General features: G+C 38.6%; 1 protein-coding gene across 5 annotated transcripts in view; it reads right to left on the bottom strand.

Moving 5' to 3' along the window:
• Nucleotides 1-16,971, bottom strand: part of grb14 (growth factor receptor-bound protein 14) — a 33,120-nt gene that overhangs the window by 11,288 nt on the left and 4,861 nt on the right. For 2 of the 5 annotated variants that reach the window (XM_032529395.1, XM_032529394.1), the window contains one exon: nt 15,447-15,579. In XM_032529395.1, the coding sequence (XP_032385286.1) occupies nt 15,447-15,579 (133 nt within the window). Of the gene's footprint in view, nt 1-7,376; nt 7,629-15,446; nt 15,580-16,971 lie in introns of those variants that run through there. The other 3 variants (XM_032529397.1, XM_032529396.1, XM_032529399.1) reach the window with 2 other exon arrangements.

Genomic DNA, 16,971 nt, shown 5'->3' with positions numbered 1-16,971 from the left:
GAGAGAGAGAGAGAGAGAGAGAGAGAGAGGAGAGAGAGAACTTGCATGTTTTGTATTGCCTCCAATATTACTGCAATAAATTATCTAGAGCTTCATCTGTTATGCACAAAATCAGACTTAATAAACTAGGAAATGCTAAGAAAAGAAATTGTAGTTTCCCAGCTATAAAGGGACATTAATGTAAAAGTTACCCGTGTCTGAATGACAAAAGAGATAGACTTTAAGAGATAGATGGACCTAGCAATATAACATACTCCGTGTTTAAAAAAGGGCTTAGGGGGAGGAGAGAGAGACAGAGAGAGTCACAACCCCCTCTCATTCACATTCACACGTCCATGGCAAGCAGAGCTCCCAGCATAATGCCCTGCAAGAGCCCACAGAGCAATTACAAAGGTGCTGGTTAAATGTAATGCTAGTTGGGTCAACTCAGTCTAAAGTTGACAGAGGCGGGTGCAGAGAGGGGGCACGAAGGGAGGCACAGTAAAGACCAAATGACTGTCTCTTTTCTTTTCTTTCAATGAGTGGTGGTTGTTTAAAGCCTGGCAGGGCGAGCCTGATTCCTTTTGTGGAGAGAAAAGAGGTCAGCGCTGCCCAGCAGGGCTGAGGTTTGAGCCCTCAAGGAGCCATCAGCCAATGGGATCCTCCAGCTATGACATCATCTCTCAGTGTAAACCAGTTAGTGTTTAATCAGCCCGCTTGGGGCCTTAAGACAAATATCTTTGCTTGTGTGAGTCCACAAAGACGAGGGCCTACATTAAACAGATTACTCCAGCAGCCAGGATTTTAATATAGTTAACACTGCAGGTTAATTATCTCAAATCTTTTAATACAAAATCAGAGACAAAGACAATAACAGCTGAGAACAACAGTGCAAAAAATATGCATTGTAAAGAAACAAAACCTAGATCATAAAAAGGAATGTATTTCCTGCACTTACTTCTGGTGATAACTGTGTCTAGCCTAGGCTTCTGTTCAGCTGCTGTGAGGAAGTGGCTTTCTGAGAGTTGGCCAAATCAAATTATTCAGGCATCACATTTCACTAGGAACAGGGTAGGGTTTGCTAGATGGTAAGGAAACCTTTTTGGTGCATTAGCATTGCAGATATACTTGATGTTTGCATTGTGTAACACGGACAACTGAAAATAGTATAACTAGATTTCCGTAAATTTTTGTTTAGATATTGAGAACACAAAAACACATCCAAACCAAAGAGGGCCGATGCTGAGCCAAAAATGTGAAGATCATTAAATAACTAAATAAATAGTTTGCAAACTGTAGAGGTTTAAACCTAGGGGACATTTTGAGAAGACACAACGACAATTAATGAAAATCTCAACCATTAAATTGATCCACTCCATTCCTCAAACTGTAAACTCCTCTACATTCAACAGCCTATTACATGACCAGTTTACAAGAAAAGGAGACAGGGAGACTACACAGTGTTACACAGCAGGATTTTATGTTATAAATTATATTGAAGTTTTGTAAAGAAATATGGCAACTCTGAGGAAGCTAATGTGTTCAACAGCTGAGACACTGTGCATTCAAAATGTTGCCCTGGTGCTTTATCAGTCACAGCATCAGGGCTGTGTGGCAAAGACACAGCCAGATAAAAATCACACAAAGGCATGCACGTTCTGTATACAAAGGATCAGCAGAAACACCATCCCAGCACCATGCTGTGGGGGTTGCATCTCTGCAGCAGACATTGGAAGAATTGTAGAGGCATCATAAATAAGCAAAAGCTATTGAAATCCTGCTGCAGTCTACAACATTTCCAATCATAAAGCAGTGCTCACTTTGTACTTCCTAAATATTAAATCTTTAAAAATGTGGTTTACCAATGTAAATCATGTTTATGTAAAGTTTGAAGTTTGAGTAAGTTAGAGGCACATGACGTGTGGTAGGGCATGGGAAGTGTCCTAATGTGACACAAGGTCACTGACCATGTTACTTCTGCTGGAGAATTCTGGGTGGACATCAGAGCCACACAAGCAGAGCAGTTTCCTGTGAATTTAAGTGCTGTCTCCATGGTTACTGTGATAGTGTTATTTTTTTGTAACATTTGCATAGTTATTATCAATTATTTGTGGGTGTTTGTCCGAAGGCACCAAAATTGTGCTCACTTGGTTTGCTATCAAAAACTATTTAAGTACTGCTTGGCAGGTTGATTTAGATTCACTACTTAACTTGTCATGCAAATATGTCAAGAAGGTTGTTTCCAAAATATGCATTGCTTAAGTCATAGTTTTACACTTTATTATTACTATAATTGCCTGTTCACCATGCCCACTGCTATAATTATTTTGAATCATATTTCTGTATATCTGTATCTGTGTCTCTCCCCCCATACTCTTTATTACATCAACAGACTGATAATGACTCAGAACGTAATTACTTTTACTTCCACAAACGAATTATTGTATCATTAGTCTTTTTTTTTTTTTTTTTTTTTTTTTTTTACAAAAGGTATTTGATAACATTGAGTGGAAGGCACTGTTAATAATTGGTAAGAGTTTCTAATGACTGGCCAGGCAAGGTAGCATGCTGTGTGAACAGCTGATGTCTTTATCAGCAAACACAGAGCTGCATTCATCAGGACATAACCCTGATCCAAATGTTACACATGCATTCACCCGAAAAGCATTTATGTCCGCCTATGTCATGTCAATCTAATACACCTTTTTACGTTGCAACATGCAAAAATAAAGAATGTTACCTGGAAAGTTAGTTCTCTGTTAGATTGCCCTTTAAAAAGGGCAAAATAGGGCAAATTTGATTCAGCTGTTTAACTGTAAAGTTGAGTTTTTTGTTGTTGTTTTTTTGATAGTCTTGGTTGCAGCGATGCTAAAATGAGATGTCACTTTTGAAATATGTGACCGCTACATTACAAAGCAATGGTACAAAGGTCAACCCCACTGGAGGAGATACTGGACAGCAATTCATTTTCAAAGTGCATCTAGAATATGTGGATAGTTTAATTTTGATCTGAAAGATTTTGAACTACCTGAATAATACAGAGCCCCATGTTTGCTACGTTAGGTACTAGCTATGTTGGTTGTGCTTGATATTGGTATTTTACTTTATTCTAAGGTACTTTAAACCCCACCCATTCAATCTGCTGAATGGTTAAATTCATTAATTTAGGCAAATTTTAGCAATGGTGACTAAAGGTGTGATTCTTCACTGATCTCCCGATTTGGTTAAGATTATCATCACAGAAATTTGATTAGATATCTCCCTGTATCACGAAGCGTTAAATACATTTTTCTATTAAAGCCATATAGGATATTTGACTTGATAGGATTAGATTTGACTTGACAGCATTAGATTAGATACTGTATACTGATACTGTATATTTCAATATAATAAAGTTTTCTATATTACTTCATATGGTTATGTTTTCATTCAAAAATACAAGTACTGGTAGAAAGATAAACAATCTCTTTCATTTAACAAAGTCTGAACACAGCGCACACACTCTAAACACAACACACACACACACACACACACACACACACACACACACACACACACATCTAAAACAAAACATTCTGCAGTGCTCTAATAGTAAACAAATTGGATACATAAAACTACAGCACTGAGCACAGGGCTTTTCCTGAATGTGCATAACATAACAGAATATGTAAACAGGAATGTTGTAAGGCCTACATTAAATTGTAAACAGACTGACCCGCATGAGGTCAATGGGAAGTTAGCAATCAAACGTAAATAAGTGTAAATGCATGGAATACGACTGCATTGCTGGCAAGAGTTTTTTGTTGTTGCTTTTTTTTGTCTTCAGCTTCTACTTCTCTTGTTGCAAGTCACAATTAAAAAGAAGAAGAAGAAGAACTGCAATGGGTCAGACCCATAGACAGTTAAAGAATTGGACCAACTTGACGACGTAGATGTGTAGCTGTGCCAAGAGAAATCTCAATCATTCCCAATCTTGCAGGGACGGAGAGTGTAGGTATATGTTAGGAGATAACCTAGGCATAGGCTAATTATTGCTAACTAAAATGCTGGTTAACATTAGTAACTAAACCTGAAATGCTAATTGAAGTCCAAACTGTCTGCAAGCTTCTCCTGTACTATATGGTCATTCCTCTACTGTGCGACAGTAAGTTGCGTGGCGTGGCATGACATGACAAAATCGTTAGCCTATTTTTACAAAAACGTCTGCTACGGAGCTATAACGTGAGCTACAAGGTAAGGGAGCCTTTTATCCATTGTCATGTTTCTTTAGAAATAAACAATGGACAAATTGAGTCTTTAAACGCTTAAGATGTAAAGTTATTCACTGTCAAAGTGGCGCCAAAATAAATGGCAGTTAATGGATTGCTAACAACAAGTGATTGCAGCTTTGCTTAGAGAGGAGAGGCTTACCCCCTTGGTCGGACCCATACCTACGCTCTCCGTCTCTGCTGATGAGGAATGATTGAGCTACCAGAAGACTTACAACTTTCAGACAAGTTGCTCACGTCACATCTATGTTGTCAAGCTCAGTTGGGGGCTGCGTAGTAACGCTCAGCTATCACCGGCAAAGTGCTTCTAATACTGTATCCCTCATTGGTCTTCGTCCAGAACAACGGGATCTGTTGCTCCATTACTTTAGTCTACGGCATGGGTCTCAAACTCGCGGCCCGGGGGCCAATTGCGGCCCGCGGGAAGATATTTTGTGGCCCCCTACTTGACATCAAAGTTAAGTGTTAGTACGGCCCGCGCGTTCTGAAACTTTTTCTCATTGCGCTTGTCACTTATGGGCTACCGTAGTAGTCTCCTGACAGCGGCGTAACGGTTGTCAAGCTAGCTAAGTACTCTTTGCTGCAAATGCCTGAGGTTTGACAATGTGAACTCTGTTGGGAAATGCACCAACCATATCAGATCTAGGGGTTTAAAGCACCGGCAGTTCCACGCCCTTTTTGGAGGAAATAGTTTTTTTTGGAATACTTGATGCGGCCCAGCCAAACCCAGACTCTACTTCCAGCGGCCCCCAAGTAAGTTGAGTTTGAGACCCCTGGTCTACGGTCAGACCCCTGTGTCCGTGAGCCGCAAACTGAGCTCATGAGATGTTAGCATGGATGTGAATGAGCTGTTATCCCTTAAAAAAAAAAGTCAGCTCATAGGAAAGAGCGAAAGGTTGATACAGAGTGCCGAGTATTTAACCAAACATGGTATTATTGGTATTTATTTGCTGAAGTCAAAGGTAGAGCTATATTGCAGAGAACAAATCGCTGTGTTAAAGACAGAATTTGAATCGCCTCTACTAAACACACAGAGAAATACAACAACTTGACTAATGCAGAGCGGGCATGGACATCTGAAGCTTTGCTAGTTAAGTTGCAATCGCAACAAGGCTTTTTTTTTTTTTTTTTTTAAACCAAGACCAGCTTTGTGATATCCCATAAAATTGCCAAAAACAGTAAGCCATTTTCTGCAGGGGAGTTTATCAAAGAATGTTTGGAAGTCTCCGCTGCGTTAATATGCCCAGGAAAAAAAAAAAGGCATTTGACAACATGCTGCTTAATTGGTACTAAGGGGCCCAAAGTGTTGTTTAAACCAAATTCTGCCCCTACCATCTGAGTTCCTTGCCCATCCACTAGCAAACCCCTCACCCAGCAGAGTTTGGCCGGCAAAGGAGTAAAGGAGCAGAGAGCCTCGGGTGCTGGCAACATGGAAAAAAGTCAAACATTTGTTTGTATCTGTCTATACCACCCACACTGCAATGACACAGCTATCCCTTTAACAATAAGTTGAATAGATGTACAGTACCTAATAAAGTGTGAATGTACAGTCTTGTTGAACATAAACACCTCTATTAGACCATCTTATCTCAAGGACAGGACAGAGTGAGCCACTTTTCCAATTAAACTGCTCCGATTTAACCTTGAACTGCACTCCGACAGCTGCAGCTCTATCACAGAGTGCTGGTAAGGAGTTGGCCTCCAGCCTTGTCTATCTTAGAAACCATTGAGAAATGTCCTCCCAGCTCCTCACTGTAACAACACTCATATCATCTCTCTCTCTCTCTCTCTCTCTCATGGCCAAACCATGTGCTATTTACGCCTACAGTTAATGGCTCCCAAATATTAGCTGAGCTACTGGTGCTTAGGGTGCTAATACAGAACTGGACCAACTAGAAATACAAAGTTATAGCCACAATTCTATTTGTTTTACGGAGAATCCAGCGTGAACCAATGGGGAATGAATTACAACAGCAGATGAATGTTACCAAACTACACAGATAAGCTTGCTGGATAGCTATAGTTACTTTACACAGTAAAATTACTGCTGAGCTACTGTGGTCTTATCTAAATAAATAAAAAATATTATCTGGCCAAATTTCTATTCTGCTGAGCTTGTTGGGATTGGATTTGCACACCATATTTGACTCAGAGATAGGATACTTGAAGACACTTGAGGTGTCTTGATGAAAATAAAAAAATATATATATATATCATTACAACATTGCAGTGTTGCCCTTTTATAACACCATATTCATCTCATACTACCGATATGGTTCACAATAAGGTGCCACAAAGGTCCACACAACATTGTAATTTCAGTTTGTCAGATGATTTACATTCCAGGTTACCCCTGTCTGTAACAAGTTACTTCATTTTTAGCTAAACATTCAGGTCATCGCCCTCATGTCAAAGTAAGCAATAAGAGCAAGCCATCATAAGATGGAAGGCAACAATCTATTAATCCATAAGAAATAATGGAGCAGTTTTAAAAGGGGAGCAGGCTGGAGTTAAAGAACATACATTATATTGTTGTTGGACCGATGTGTGAACATTAAGAACTCTTAGAAATGGCAGAACCTAAACCACAATTAGGTAATTCCTACCAATGCAAAGCCCTGCTCCACATACATTATATAAAAAAACATCACAAAATGTAATATTCTGACTCAACATATCGGCTTTTAATTTGTTGGGCATTTTCCTGATCAAAGTGAACTGCAATTAGTCTAGGAAGAGCTGGCTAAGCTCTGGGTTTAAACACCATCTTTTACCATCAAATGACACATTTCATCCGTGTCAAATTTCATTCCGATGTGTTTCACAATAACGTAAGATAACATTTCTGAAGAACCAAGTGTGAACCCCAGTACAATGTAAGTTCAAACAATAGCACAGGCAAACTACAGTAAACAGAATATAAACACATATATATATTAAGAAGAATACTAGTTGTACACAAAGTGAGCCCTTACAGAATGCTAACTAGGTTGAATCTCATAAAGTACCTTCTACAAAGACAAAACAAATTTAGAACAATCTGCAGACATGAACAGAAGGCAGCACTATAATAATACAGAGAAAAATGTTTAACAGATAGTACAGAGGAGATCCATAAAAGATTCCTACCCGCTTCTGCAGACAAAGTGGTGTGATGGCAGGCAAGGTGACTCTTCTTGCATGGAAATTCATGCTTCTGCCTTTGGAGCACAATTAACTATGTGACAAATATCAGTACATAGTAACTGAAAATAATGATAATGTACAAATCGTAGTTCTAGGGATAGTTAATAATATAGCACTTTTTACAGAAGACCTTTTTCTACATGGCAACCCTTTTGGAAGCAACAGAAATGTGACATCTTAAGGTGAGAAACTAGTATGATCTCCCAGAACCAAACCCTCCTTTGTCTTGGGACTTTTTAAATGGTTTTTTCCTTTTCTCTACTTTTAGAAAGGCAGTTCCAATAAACAAAACTGAAAACAAGACTTGAGAAAGCTACTGTTAAATACTGCACTTGGAATCAAAGTATTAAATTCTCTAATGCAAAACACAGAACATGGGCTGAAGATTTCCCAGAAAGACCAGGTTTCAGATTGTTTTTGCTTTATTTCTAGCCAGACACTACACAGCTATTTTTAGTCTCAGACATAAAATACAATTCACTATCAAACATTCCTTAGCAAATTCATAACATTTTGCATATACCTTATGCATGCTGACATTAGAAAAGGATATGGGCAAAAAGTGAACATTAAACAATCCGGTTTAGATAACACAATAAATTAGAAAAAAAGTTGTATACTTGTAGGACAGTTTGTCTCTTCCTGAAACAGCATAAAGACTGCTTTATGAGAGCTACATCAGGCCTAAGACTATTCATTTATTCTCTTCTTTCTTTACTACTTTTCAGAATTGCAATTATTCATTCCAAGGATATTAATCATTAACCGTTTAACAGTTAACAGACAATAAGCATTTTGACAGATTACTACTATCAGTTAAAAACACTAAAACCAAAAAAAGTAATTAATACATGTTTTTCCATTGAAAAAAAAAATAGTCTATTTAATTAAAAAAAAAAGGAACGGTGGTCAATCGGGAAAGACAAACTATTTTCTGGTTCCAATTGACTTGAATTACACATCTAATGTTTCTCAAAATAAAAATTATTTTACATGTCAAGAATTGGATTTTTACTTGGTATCAAAGCAAGATCTAGAAAATATGTTTTTGAGCCAGACTACACAGACAAGGAGTTACAAATTTTGGAAGCTGACAGACTAAATACCAAACAGACCGAGGTCGAGGGGAGAATCAGAACAAACACGGACTGGTTGTGTATATGTGTAATCCAATTCATTAGCAAGGTAAAGGCTACAGTCACAAGCGTTAGCTCTGGCACCGCTCATTTTATTCTAGGGTGAAAAAGTGCATTTGTGACATCACAGTAACATTACAGGGGATAAATGCAGCCCGAGAACAACTGCAGTAGTAAGGACCACCCTATTCATGTAATAGTGTTACTAACATTCCCACTGTTACAGTAGTTAGTCTTCTGAAAACATAACGGAACACTTACCGTAGCTGCAGTTTGTCTGGTCTGTACTATCGATGGGATGGCCGTATCCTTCAGCACACGTTTCATGGTCCGTGTGGCTAATTCCATTTTTTTATAATAATAATACTCAGTGAAATGTTCTGAGCAAACACAATGGTTCTTGAAGGTGGCTATTTGGATCCATATCCAGAGCAAGTATAGCCATAGATTCAGCGGTCAGCATTTTTGGATGGAATTCTATGAAACATCATGGTATTACCTGGTCTCCCCTGTTAATTGTCGCAGCGAACACCCATGATTGTAAACTATAATTTTAGTATCTAGTAATTGTTTACACATTACATTTGTACACCCTGGGACTATACAAATCACAACATGTAAATAGGAACATGTTGGCGTTATTTTGTCAGTTATGGGAGCAGTAGCAAGTTGGAACCAATTACTTGCAGGATCTTTGCTAGGCTAAGCTAATGCTGGGGGCTTTGGACAGAGTTACAGCACGCACGGAGATGACAAGGGTATGTATTGATGTGTTTAACTCTGGGGGATACGGTGAATAAGCTGAAGTCCCAATAAGTCGGCGTGTTCCTTTAAGGGAAGTGTTTGTTTAAGTAACATATTTTTTGTTTCGATATCAGCTTGCTACATATTTACGTCCATGAAAGGAGTACACATTCTGTACATCCATACTGTGCATTATTTATGAGCTATGATGGCAAGATAGTAAGCAGAGGTAAAATAAACAGCTACTCAAGCAGCAGCGTAGAAGACTCCACAGCACCTGCTAGCTTTTAAATGTTGCAAATCAGTAGATAGTAAATGTGACCTGAGTTTTAATTCGGTTAGAACGGGGCATAGCAGGTAATGTTACAGCATGGCTGTGGCTGTCAAAAATAAATACTGTTTTTAGGAATAAACCTGCTTTCTGCGTGAGTTGTCTGTAGCTGAATAGGGTAGGCCTATGCTACGCTATTTTAACGTGGGCCATAATGGTGGTACTTAGAGAGCCTAATATTTTGTAAATGGTACGTGGTACTAAAAGTTTGAGAAACGCTGATCTATTTCTTAACTGATAGTTAACTTTTTTTCTGCTAAGTTTGTGGCTCTCTACTGGACGGCGCTCACAGCAGAGAGATACCTGACACATGCCATTAAGTCAATGAAACGGTCAGGTTACAGTATATCGGACGGTCTGCACACATTATGCTCGGCAGATACACAGCTGGCAACCTCGCTGGTGAATGCGGCGGAGACAGGCTCGGACATATGCTCCGTGGACAGCTGCAGAGCTCTGTCAGTCGCACAGACGCGGGCTACATGTGACCACGAAAATGCACGCAACATCTGGCTGCACGGTTCAAGTCCGCAGCTCTGATGCACGCATATGGCGTCCTGGGCGGGTGAACTGGGACTTCGTTGCCTTGCCGGTGATTAGTTAACGAGGGTCGGCTATCAGTCAGAAAAGAAAAATAAATCTAAATTGGCATCACTGATTTATTTATTTAATTATCATTCTTATTTCAGTCCTAATGTTCTTAGGATACTGTAATTTTTGATTTAATATTAATATAAGACTTTGGCACTACTGTATCTAAATAGGGTCATGCCATTTCAGCCGTTTAAGAAAGAGAGGAAGAACATGAAAATGATTGTCTGATAAAGACCACACACATACAAACTCATTGAGCCCTACAATGGTAATAATGTACTGTAATATTGTTATGTGATAATGTGTTATGCCTTTTTAGTATAGTTTACATTGTGGTGAGAAAAGCTGTAAATATGTTGGGTCACTCAGTAAGCTAGAAGGGCATCCCAAAGAGGTAAAGCAGCTATGTTGCAAATCGTCTGTGTCACCGAAACCTTGCAAAGCTACAGTAAAAAGCTTGTACACTGCATTTGTCTATATTACGTTTATCTCCTCACCAGAACTAAACATTGCCCTCTATTTTCTCATGAGAAGAGACAGGGTAAGAAGACCCTCCCACAACAGGCTTCATCTTTATCTGGAAACCCAGCACACTGACTTGTGAGAGTGCAGACATGCAGACGCTGCTAGTTATCAAACAACTAAAATGAATTGGAATTAATGGAGCCAGAATGATAACAGAGTACAACTCCCATAACAAAGCCAACTCCAGACACATTGTCCTTGACCATGGTTGATTCAATCAAGACCCCTTGAATGAAAATGGAATGTTTATTTATAGCGAATGTAGTCTTAACGGCTACTCAAAGCACTTTTACATAGTACAGGAATCATTCACACACATTCACACACTGTGGCCGAGGTTGCCGTACAAGGTGCCACCTGCTCATCAGATAAAACACTCACATTTACACTTCGATGGCGCAGCATCGCGGGCAAATTGAGGTTCAGTGTCCTGCACAAGGACATTTCGACATGGGAACCAACCTTCCGATTGGCAGGCAACTGTTCTACCACTGAGCCACAGCCACCGCCTTGAACCTAATAAACCATCTGGAGCATCGGGTTACAAGCCAGATACTTTAGGATCTTATCTAATGAAACTTTTGTTAACTGAATTTTGCCTTAAAGGCAAGCATAAAATCAGAACAGTATTTGTGTAAATGTCTTTTGTTACCCAACTGCCAATCTCTGGCATCATAAAATACAAAGCATACCAACCACTTTAGAGGTGTTCTGCCTTTTTTTAAATTCACACTACTAAATGTTTGACTGACCAAATCCAACAAAATTGGCCTTTTTAGGTGCCTGCACACATTATTTAGCATTGTCTACTTCTGATAAGATCAGAAAAGAGTGTGAATAGAGCCTATTTATTTGTGTTTCCATATTATGTGTGTGGGAGAGAGAGAGATGCTACTTGTGTTTGACATGAACACATTCTGCGTTTGACCTATTCATATCGGACTACTCTCACAGTTTAATCCCTGGTTGTTGCTGTTTACACATGGCCCAGGTCTGCAGTTGTCATTACCACATCACAGTTAAACCATAGAATAATACCAGTTTGCAGTTTAACAAAAGTTAATTAAAAACTTGTCACAGCAATGTTTATATTGACATTCATCAACACAAAGAAGAATATGTGGGCTGATTTTTAGAATTATTAGCTTTATTTGATCTCATTTGTAAATGTAAAAATTGAGAAGGATAACATGTTTTGCGGACCTACAAAAACTTGTATTATCTACCTTAGAATCAATGATAATATAATATTTTTACAGTCATTATATAGTGAAACTATAGTTATTATGAAAATCTCATATCAAGTGTCAAACCTGCATCAAAGCCCAGATAGGTGCGGGGTCATGAACACAATTATTTTATCCCAGAACTAATACAACATCTGAAAAGAGTAAGAGAGAGAGATAGAGAGAGAGATAAAGGAGCTGAACATGCATCTAACAACAGATGACTTCCTATACTGTAACACATAATCTATGTTAGGCACACATAATTACAGAACATGACGTCTAAGTCCAACTTCTCTCACATTAAACTATTGCATTATATTGTTGTTGACATTGTTCAATGACTTATGTACCTAATGTTGATTCAAGTTTATAAAATTCAAATGATGCATAAGGTATGGCTTCAGTCTAGCTTTGTTTGGTCAGTAGACAGCTTTAAGAGAAATTATTTAGCAGAATGGAGAGATCATGGATAACTGTTTTGTTAACTGTGACCCTGAGGACCCTACTACATCTGCTGAAGAGGAGAGGCTGCAACTCATAGTGAAGAACACGTAATGGTGCATGATGAATCTGAAATAACTTCTCGAAAGCAGCAGGCATTTCCTCTGAGTCATATGGCTGAACTGAACACTCAACACCATCTGGACTCAACACACTGCCTGTGTGCTTCTTGTTTCTGGCAAGATTCCAAGCATGACTGCCCACTATATTCCTGGAGAGTGTAGGCTGTGCTAGCTAACTGGACTTCCTCAAAAAGTTTTTATTTTGCCACTGTATCATGAAAATAATACGCCACTTCTTCTGTGATCTTACGCTCAAAGCCATTTTACACTGACATTATACACAACAATCCTACAAATATGTGCAGCATCATCACGTCATGCTAAATTCTGTGTATTTGTGTATGCAGTGACTTTGTGCTACGGCTGAGCCAATAGTCTTACAAGCTGAACCCTTGGTGTTGTCAGAGGTCAAACTTAAAAGTACGAGTAACAATGCATTTTCATGTAACTAACACACATTGTCTGCATCTAGAAAATGTAGTTATCTGGAGGGTGTTAGGCGGACAGCAAACTTAGGTTTCTCGTTGACATAATGTGGCAGTCATGTCTTAGTGGCATTGTTATGGAAATATACCATGACAAGGCAAACACAAAGCTTAATGGGGGCTCAGAAAAAATAGTTTCTCACGAGTGAAATAGCTTTAAAGCCTGTGTAAAACAGTGCCATGTCACACACAAGGGTCTTGCCACAATTCAGAAACCATTCAAATAAACTGCAATTAAACTTAAAACATAGTCAGCCAAACAAAGTTGTTTGAGATGCCTCATGACAGACGGCACTGCCTTTTTCCTAGCATGCTCATTTTATAATCTAAGCCTGTCCTTAGTACAAGATTACTCTTTACAGATAATTCTAACTGATGGGAAAATTACTACCCAAAGACACACTGGGTAGCTCAATGTACAATTTTCCTTTATAGAAAAGTTAGAAGAGTGGGTGAGTGCTGCACAGTTGAAACAATGATGTCATTGGTTTCTTGGATGCTAGTGAAAGAAGGTCAAAACCCTGTGACATGAGGATTGTGACACATAAACAGCTGTTCACTCTGACATACTCCCTTTGTCTTCCCAATACTGCCATTAAAAAGACTAAGTGAGAGGCTGTCCTTGAGTGCACGCACAGACCTCCTCAATGAGATATATAAGGAGCACTTTAGGATTTGCTAACAAGGAGGCCACATCGGTGCAGAGTGGGGTCAACAGGGTGTCATATTGCTCCTTCACTGAGAAACTTGAAGATTATTCTCCCATGTACCAAAGAAAAGGCCAAATCCGGGCAAATCACTGACCAATCTTAACAATAGGCTGGAGAGAACAGCACAGGAGAATTGGCAATCACTGTAATTTTCTGATGTGAATCTTTGAATTGTGCGAGGATGGAATCAAGTAGAAGGTTTACGTATATGAAGTATAGAGACTCCAGCGTTAGATTATCAAGCAATCTTAACATAATGCATGCAGACGAACAAATAATTTGGCAATCACACATATATTACTAGTACAATGGAAGCTTCAGAAAAGAGAAAGCACAACTTTCTGTACATTCTTAGCATGAAAGCAACACATGAGTGCAGAGAGGTCTAATACTAATGATAGTCCTTGTTAACTGCTGAGCTCTGTATTTTAAAGTATTCCTATGAGTCATTGCTTTGCGCTGCCCCCTGCAGCTACACATGCATACACAAATACACACATGTGTACACACATACACCACAAAGATACTGAAAAACCTGAAATCCACTTCAGCATACAGTATAGGGATGCACATCTGAAAAATATCTAGTGGTTGACAAACCAGAGTAATTTAACAGCCCTGGAAAATGTATAGACAAAATCCATTTTGAAACCCTTGCACTTTTAAAGCAGACCCATAATTGTTAGCTTTCCAACATAATGAATGTGCTCTCTTTTTAGAATTTGGCAGTAAATTTTGTATAAAAGTACAAATCCACAACAGATCACAGGGACATATGAAGTAATATAATATTTTGCTGTGCATAATAATACATTTTCTACTGACCTGCACGAATAATTAAAAAGAGAGAAGTAAATAAGGTAAATGATTATTTATCACATTGTGTATCATAATTTGCAGTATGTATGTGCAAGTTGCTGTAGACTGATCTAAAAGGGGCAAGCAACAAAAGCTGTAGATAACCACCCAAAACCAAAAAAGTAGAAGGAATGCATAAAGAAATGCGTTTTTCTACTTTAACGAAAGTTGCAAATGTTAGCATGCTCAGCTAACTAGTTTACTATCAACAGTGGTAACTTCCTAAGCCAAGGAACCCATCATTAACAAAGTCCGTACAGTACAGTAAAGAAATTAACAAAACTGCCAAATTTAACTCAAGATCTAGACTAGAGTGAAAACTTTTACAGGACCATCGGGTACTTCCCCATAGTCAGTGCATTACAAATCACACACCCTGGGATAAAAAAAAATGTACAAGAGTGGATGTTGGGCATTAAGGCACAAATGCAATGGGTACAGGTAGTATCCCATTTTGTTCTTTCTTTCAGTGGGCGCTGTATGTAGGTATAAATCTGAGCTCTCAGAAGTAGTTACATTGTGCGTGTGGATTGTCTGAGTGTGCTGAGAGCATTTTTTATGTCCTCACAGGGACTTATTTACATACTTACACAACTGGTTCTACCATCTGTATGACCTGAAGTTTCAGATAAATCACAAGCCAAACATCTAACTATGCATTTATGTAGATCTTAATATGTCATGCAGTGTTTTTCTGGCACTTGTTCCAATCAAAGTTACCATAGCCATGCTGCCTGAGGTATCATACGGAAAAGGTTACAACAGAGGCCCTTTTTTTCTTTAACTAACATGCTTCTTTGTGTCACAAACAAGCTTAAATTGTTAATGGAACACTCACCTGAGTTGCACTACTTTTAGTCCATGGTAATAAACATTCAGAGACAAGGGGGGAGAGGGTTGAGGTGATAAGCTCAGGGAAAGGGTTTGTAACAGGGGAAGAGAATGAATCCTCTCCCTCTTCATTGCTCCTGAAGGACAAAAAAAACACACAGAAAGAAACAGATTATTGTTCAGATCTTATTTCAAAAATCTATCAAAGTACAAGTATGTCAGACTGACTGTTTTGGCAATGTGTAGAAAATCATGCACTGATCTACAATATTTTATTTGTGTAAATAGGATGTGGTAAAGTCATAAAAAACATGTTTCCATAGTGTATTGTGGGTTTAATATCACTAACTTAAAGTATCGTACTTGTATACAGAAGCTTCAGTGAATTGTTGTATCAAGCAAATACAGAATTTATAGTTTGTGTGATATTGCAAGAAACCTGGGGAGAAATTGCGGTGGAAAATCAAGCTTTTAAAAATATTTATATATTTATATATACAATAAATCACTTCTCTCCCTATTTTGCCCGTCACAGTTGGTCCAGACTGTAACATCAGAATGATGTATTAGACTTTATGCTAGACTGATTTCACAACCTGTAGCTTAGAGAGCTGTTACAACATATTGCTAGTTCCTCTGTTGTGCGTGTCCTGTAGAGGAATGGGGAGTATAAATGAAGCAGGTAATAAACACACACAAGGCTGTCACTGCAAGGATTTCTCCTGCTCTTAACTTCCAGACGACAGACCCAACTCACCATCAGACTTTTGATAAGATAATGCACATGCGAGCTGCTACTGATTTCAAGATATAGTAGCTAACATACAAAAAAGCATTTGAACTGATGGTTAGAGAAAAGTAAGCTATTTTACAATACAAACAAAATAAATTTCATAATCTCAAAATGTCCTTATTATGTGTCACTCCTCACCACCCCTAAGGTATGCATCTGCAAATGGTTGGCAGTAAGGAGCAGTCAGGCTGTATGTTTTGTTCTTTAATCCTAAAATGCATTTAACATGTCCTTATAGGGTTTATAAGGAACTAGCATCTGAATCAATCCGGATAAAAATGGGTGAAAAGATCATCTACAACACCATCTTCAATTATCATATAGTAAGAAAGAATTAGATTTCAGCACACTTTCAGATGAGAGGGCCTCAGTTTCCGAAAGGTGCTGTTCTCTGACTGACGTTTTCTTTACTGCTCTGTAAACACAGCAGTTACTGAGTTACTAATTATCTCCCACAAACTAACAGGTGCTTGATTTGATTCCAGGTCTTTAACTGCACTGCTACAAAAATACATTGCACTCCATTGACAGCTGCGTTTGGGTTGAGCCAATTGTGTTTACAGGTACAAAGTCTACACTACAGCTTTCAAATAGACGTCTAACTCCTGCAAATACAAAGGGTACTATTCTTCTGCAGGGCAGCTCACATTGTACAGTGTAATCACTTTTCAGTTTTATTGCAACTAAATTGATCTTAATTCAATCTTATGAACAGATTGGTGTCGTTCAGGGCAAGTGC

This window comes from Etheostoma spectabile, chromosome 11 (assembly GCF_008692095.1).
Source record: "Etheostoma spectabile isolate EspeVRDwgs_2016 chromosome 11, UIUC_Espe_1.0, whole genome shotgun sequence".
Taxonomy (NCBI): domain Eukaryota; kingdom Metazoa; phylum Chordata; class Actinopteri; order Perciformes; family Percidae; genus Etheostoma; species Etheostoma spectabile.
This window is presented reverse-complemented; position numbering and strand designations above follow the sequence as displayed.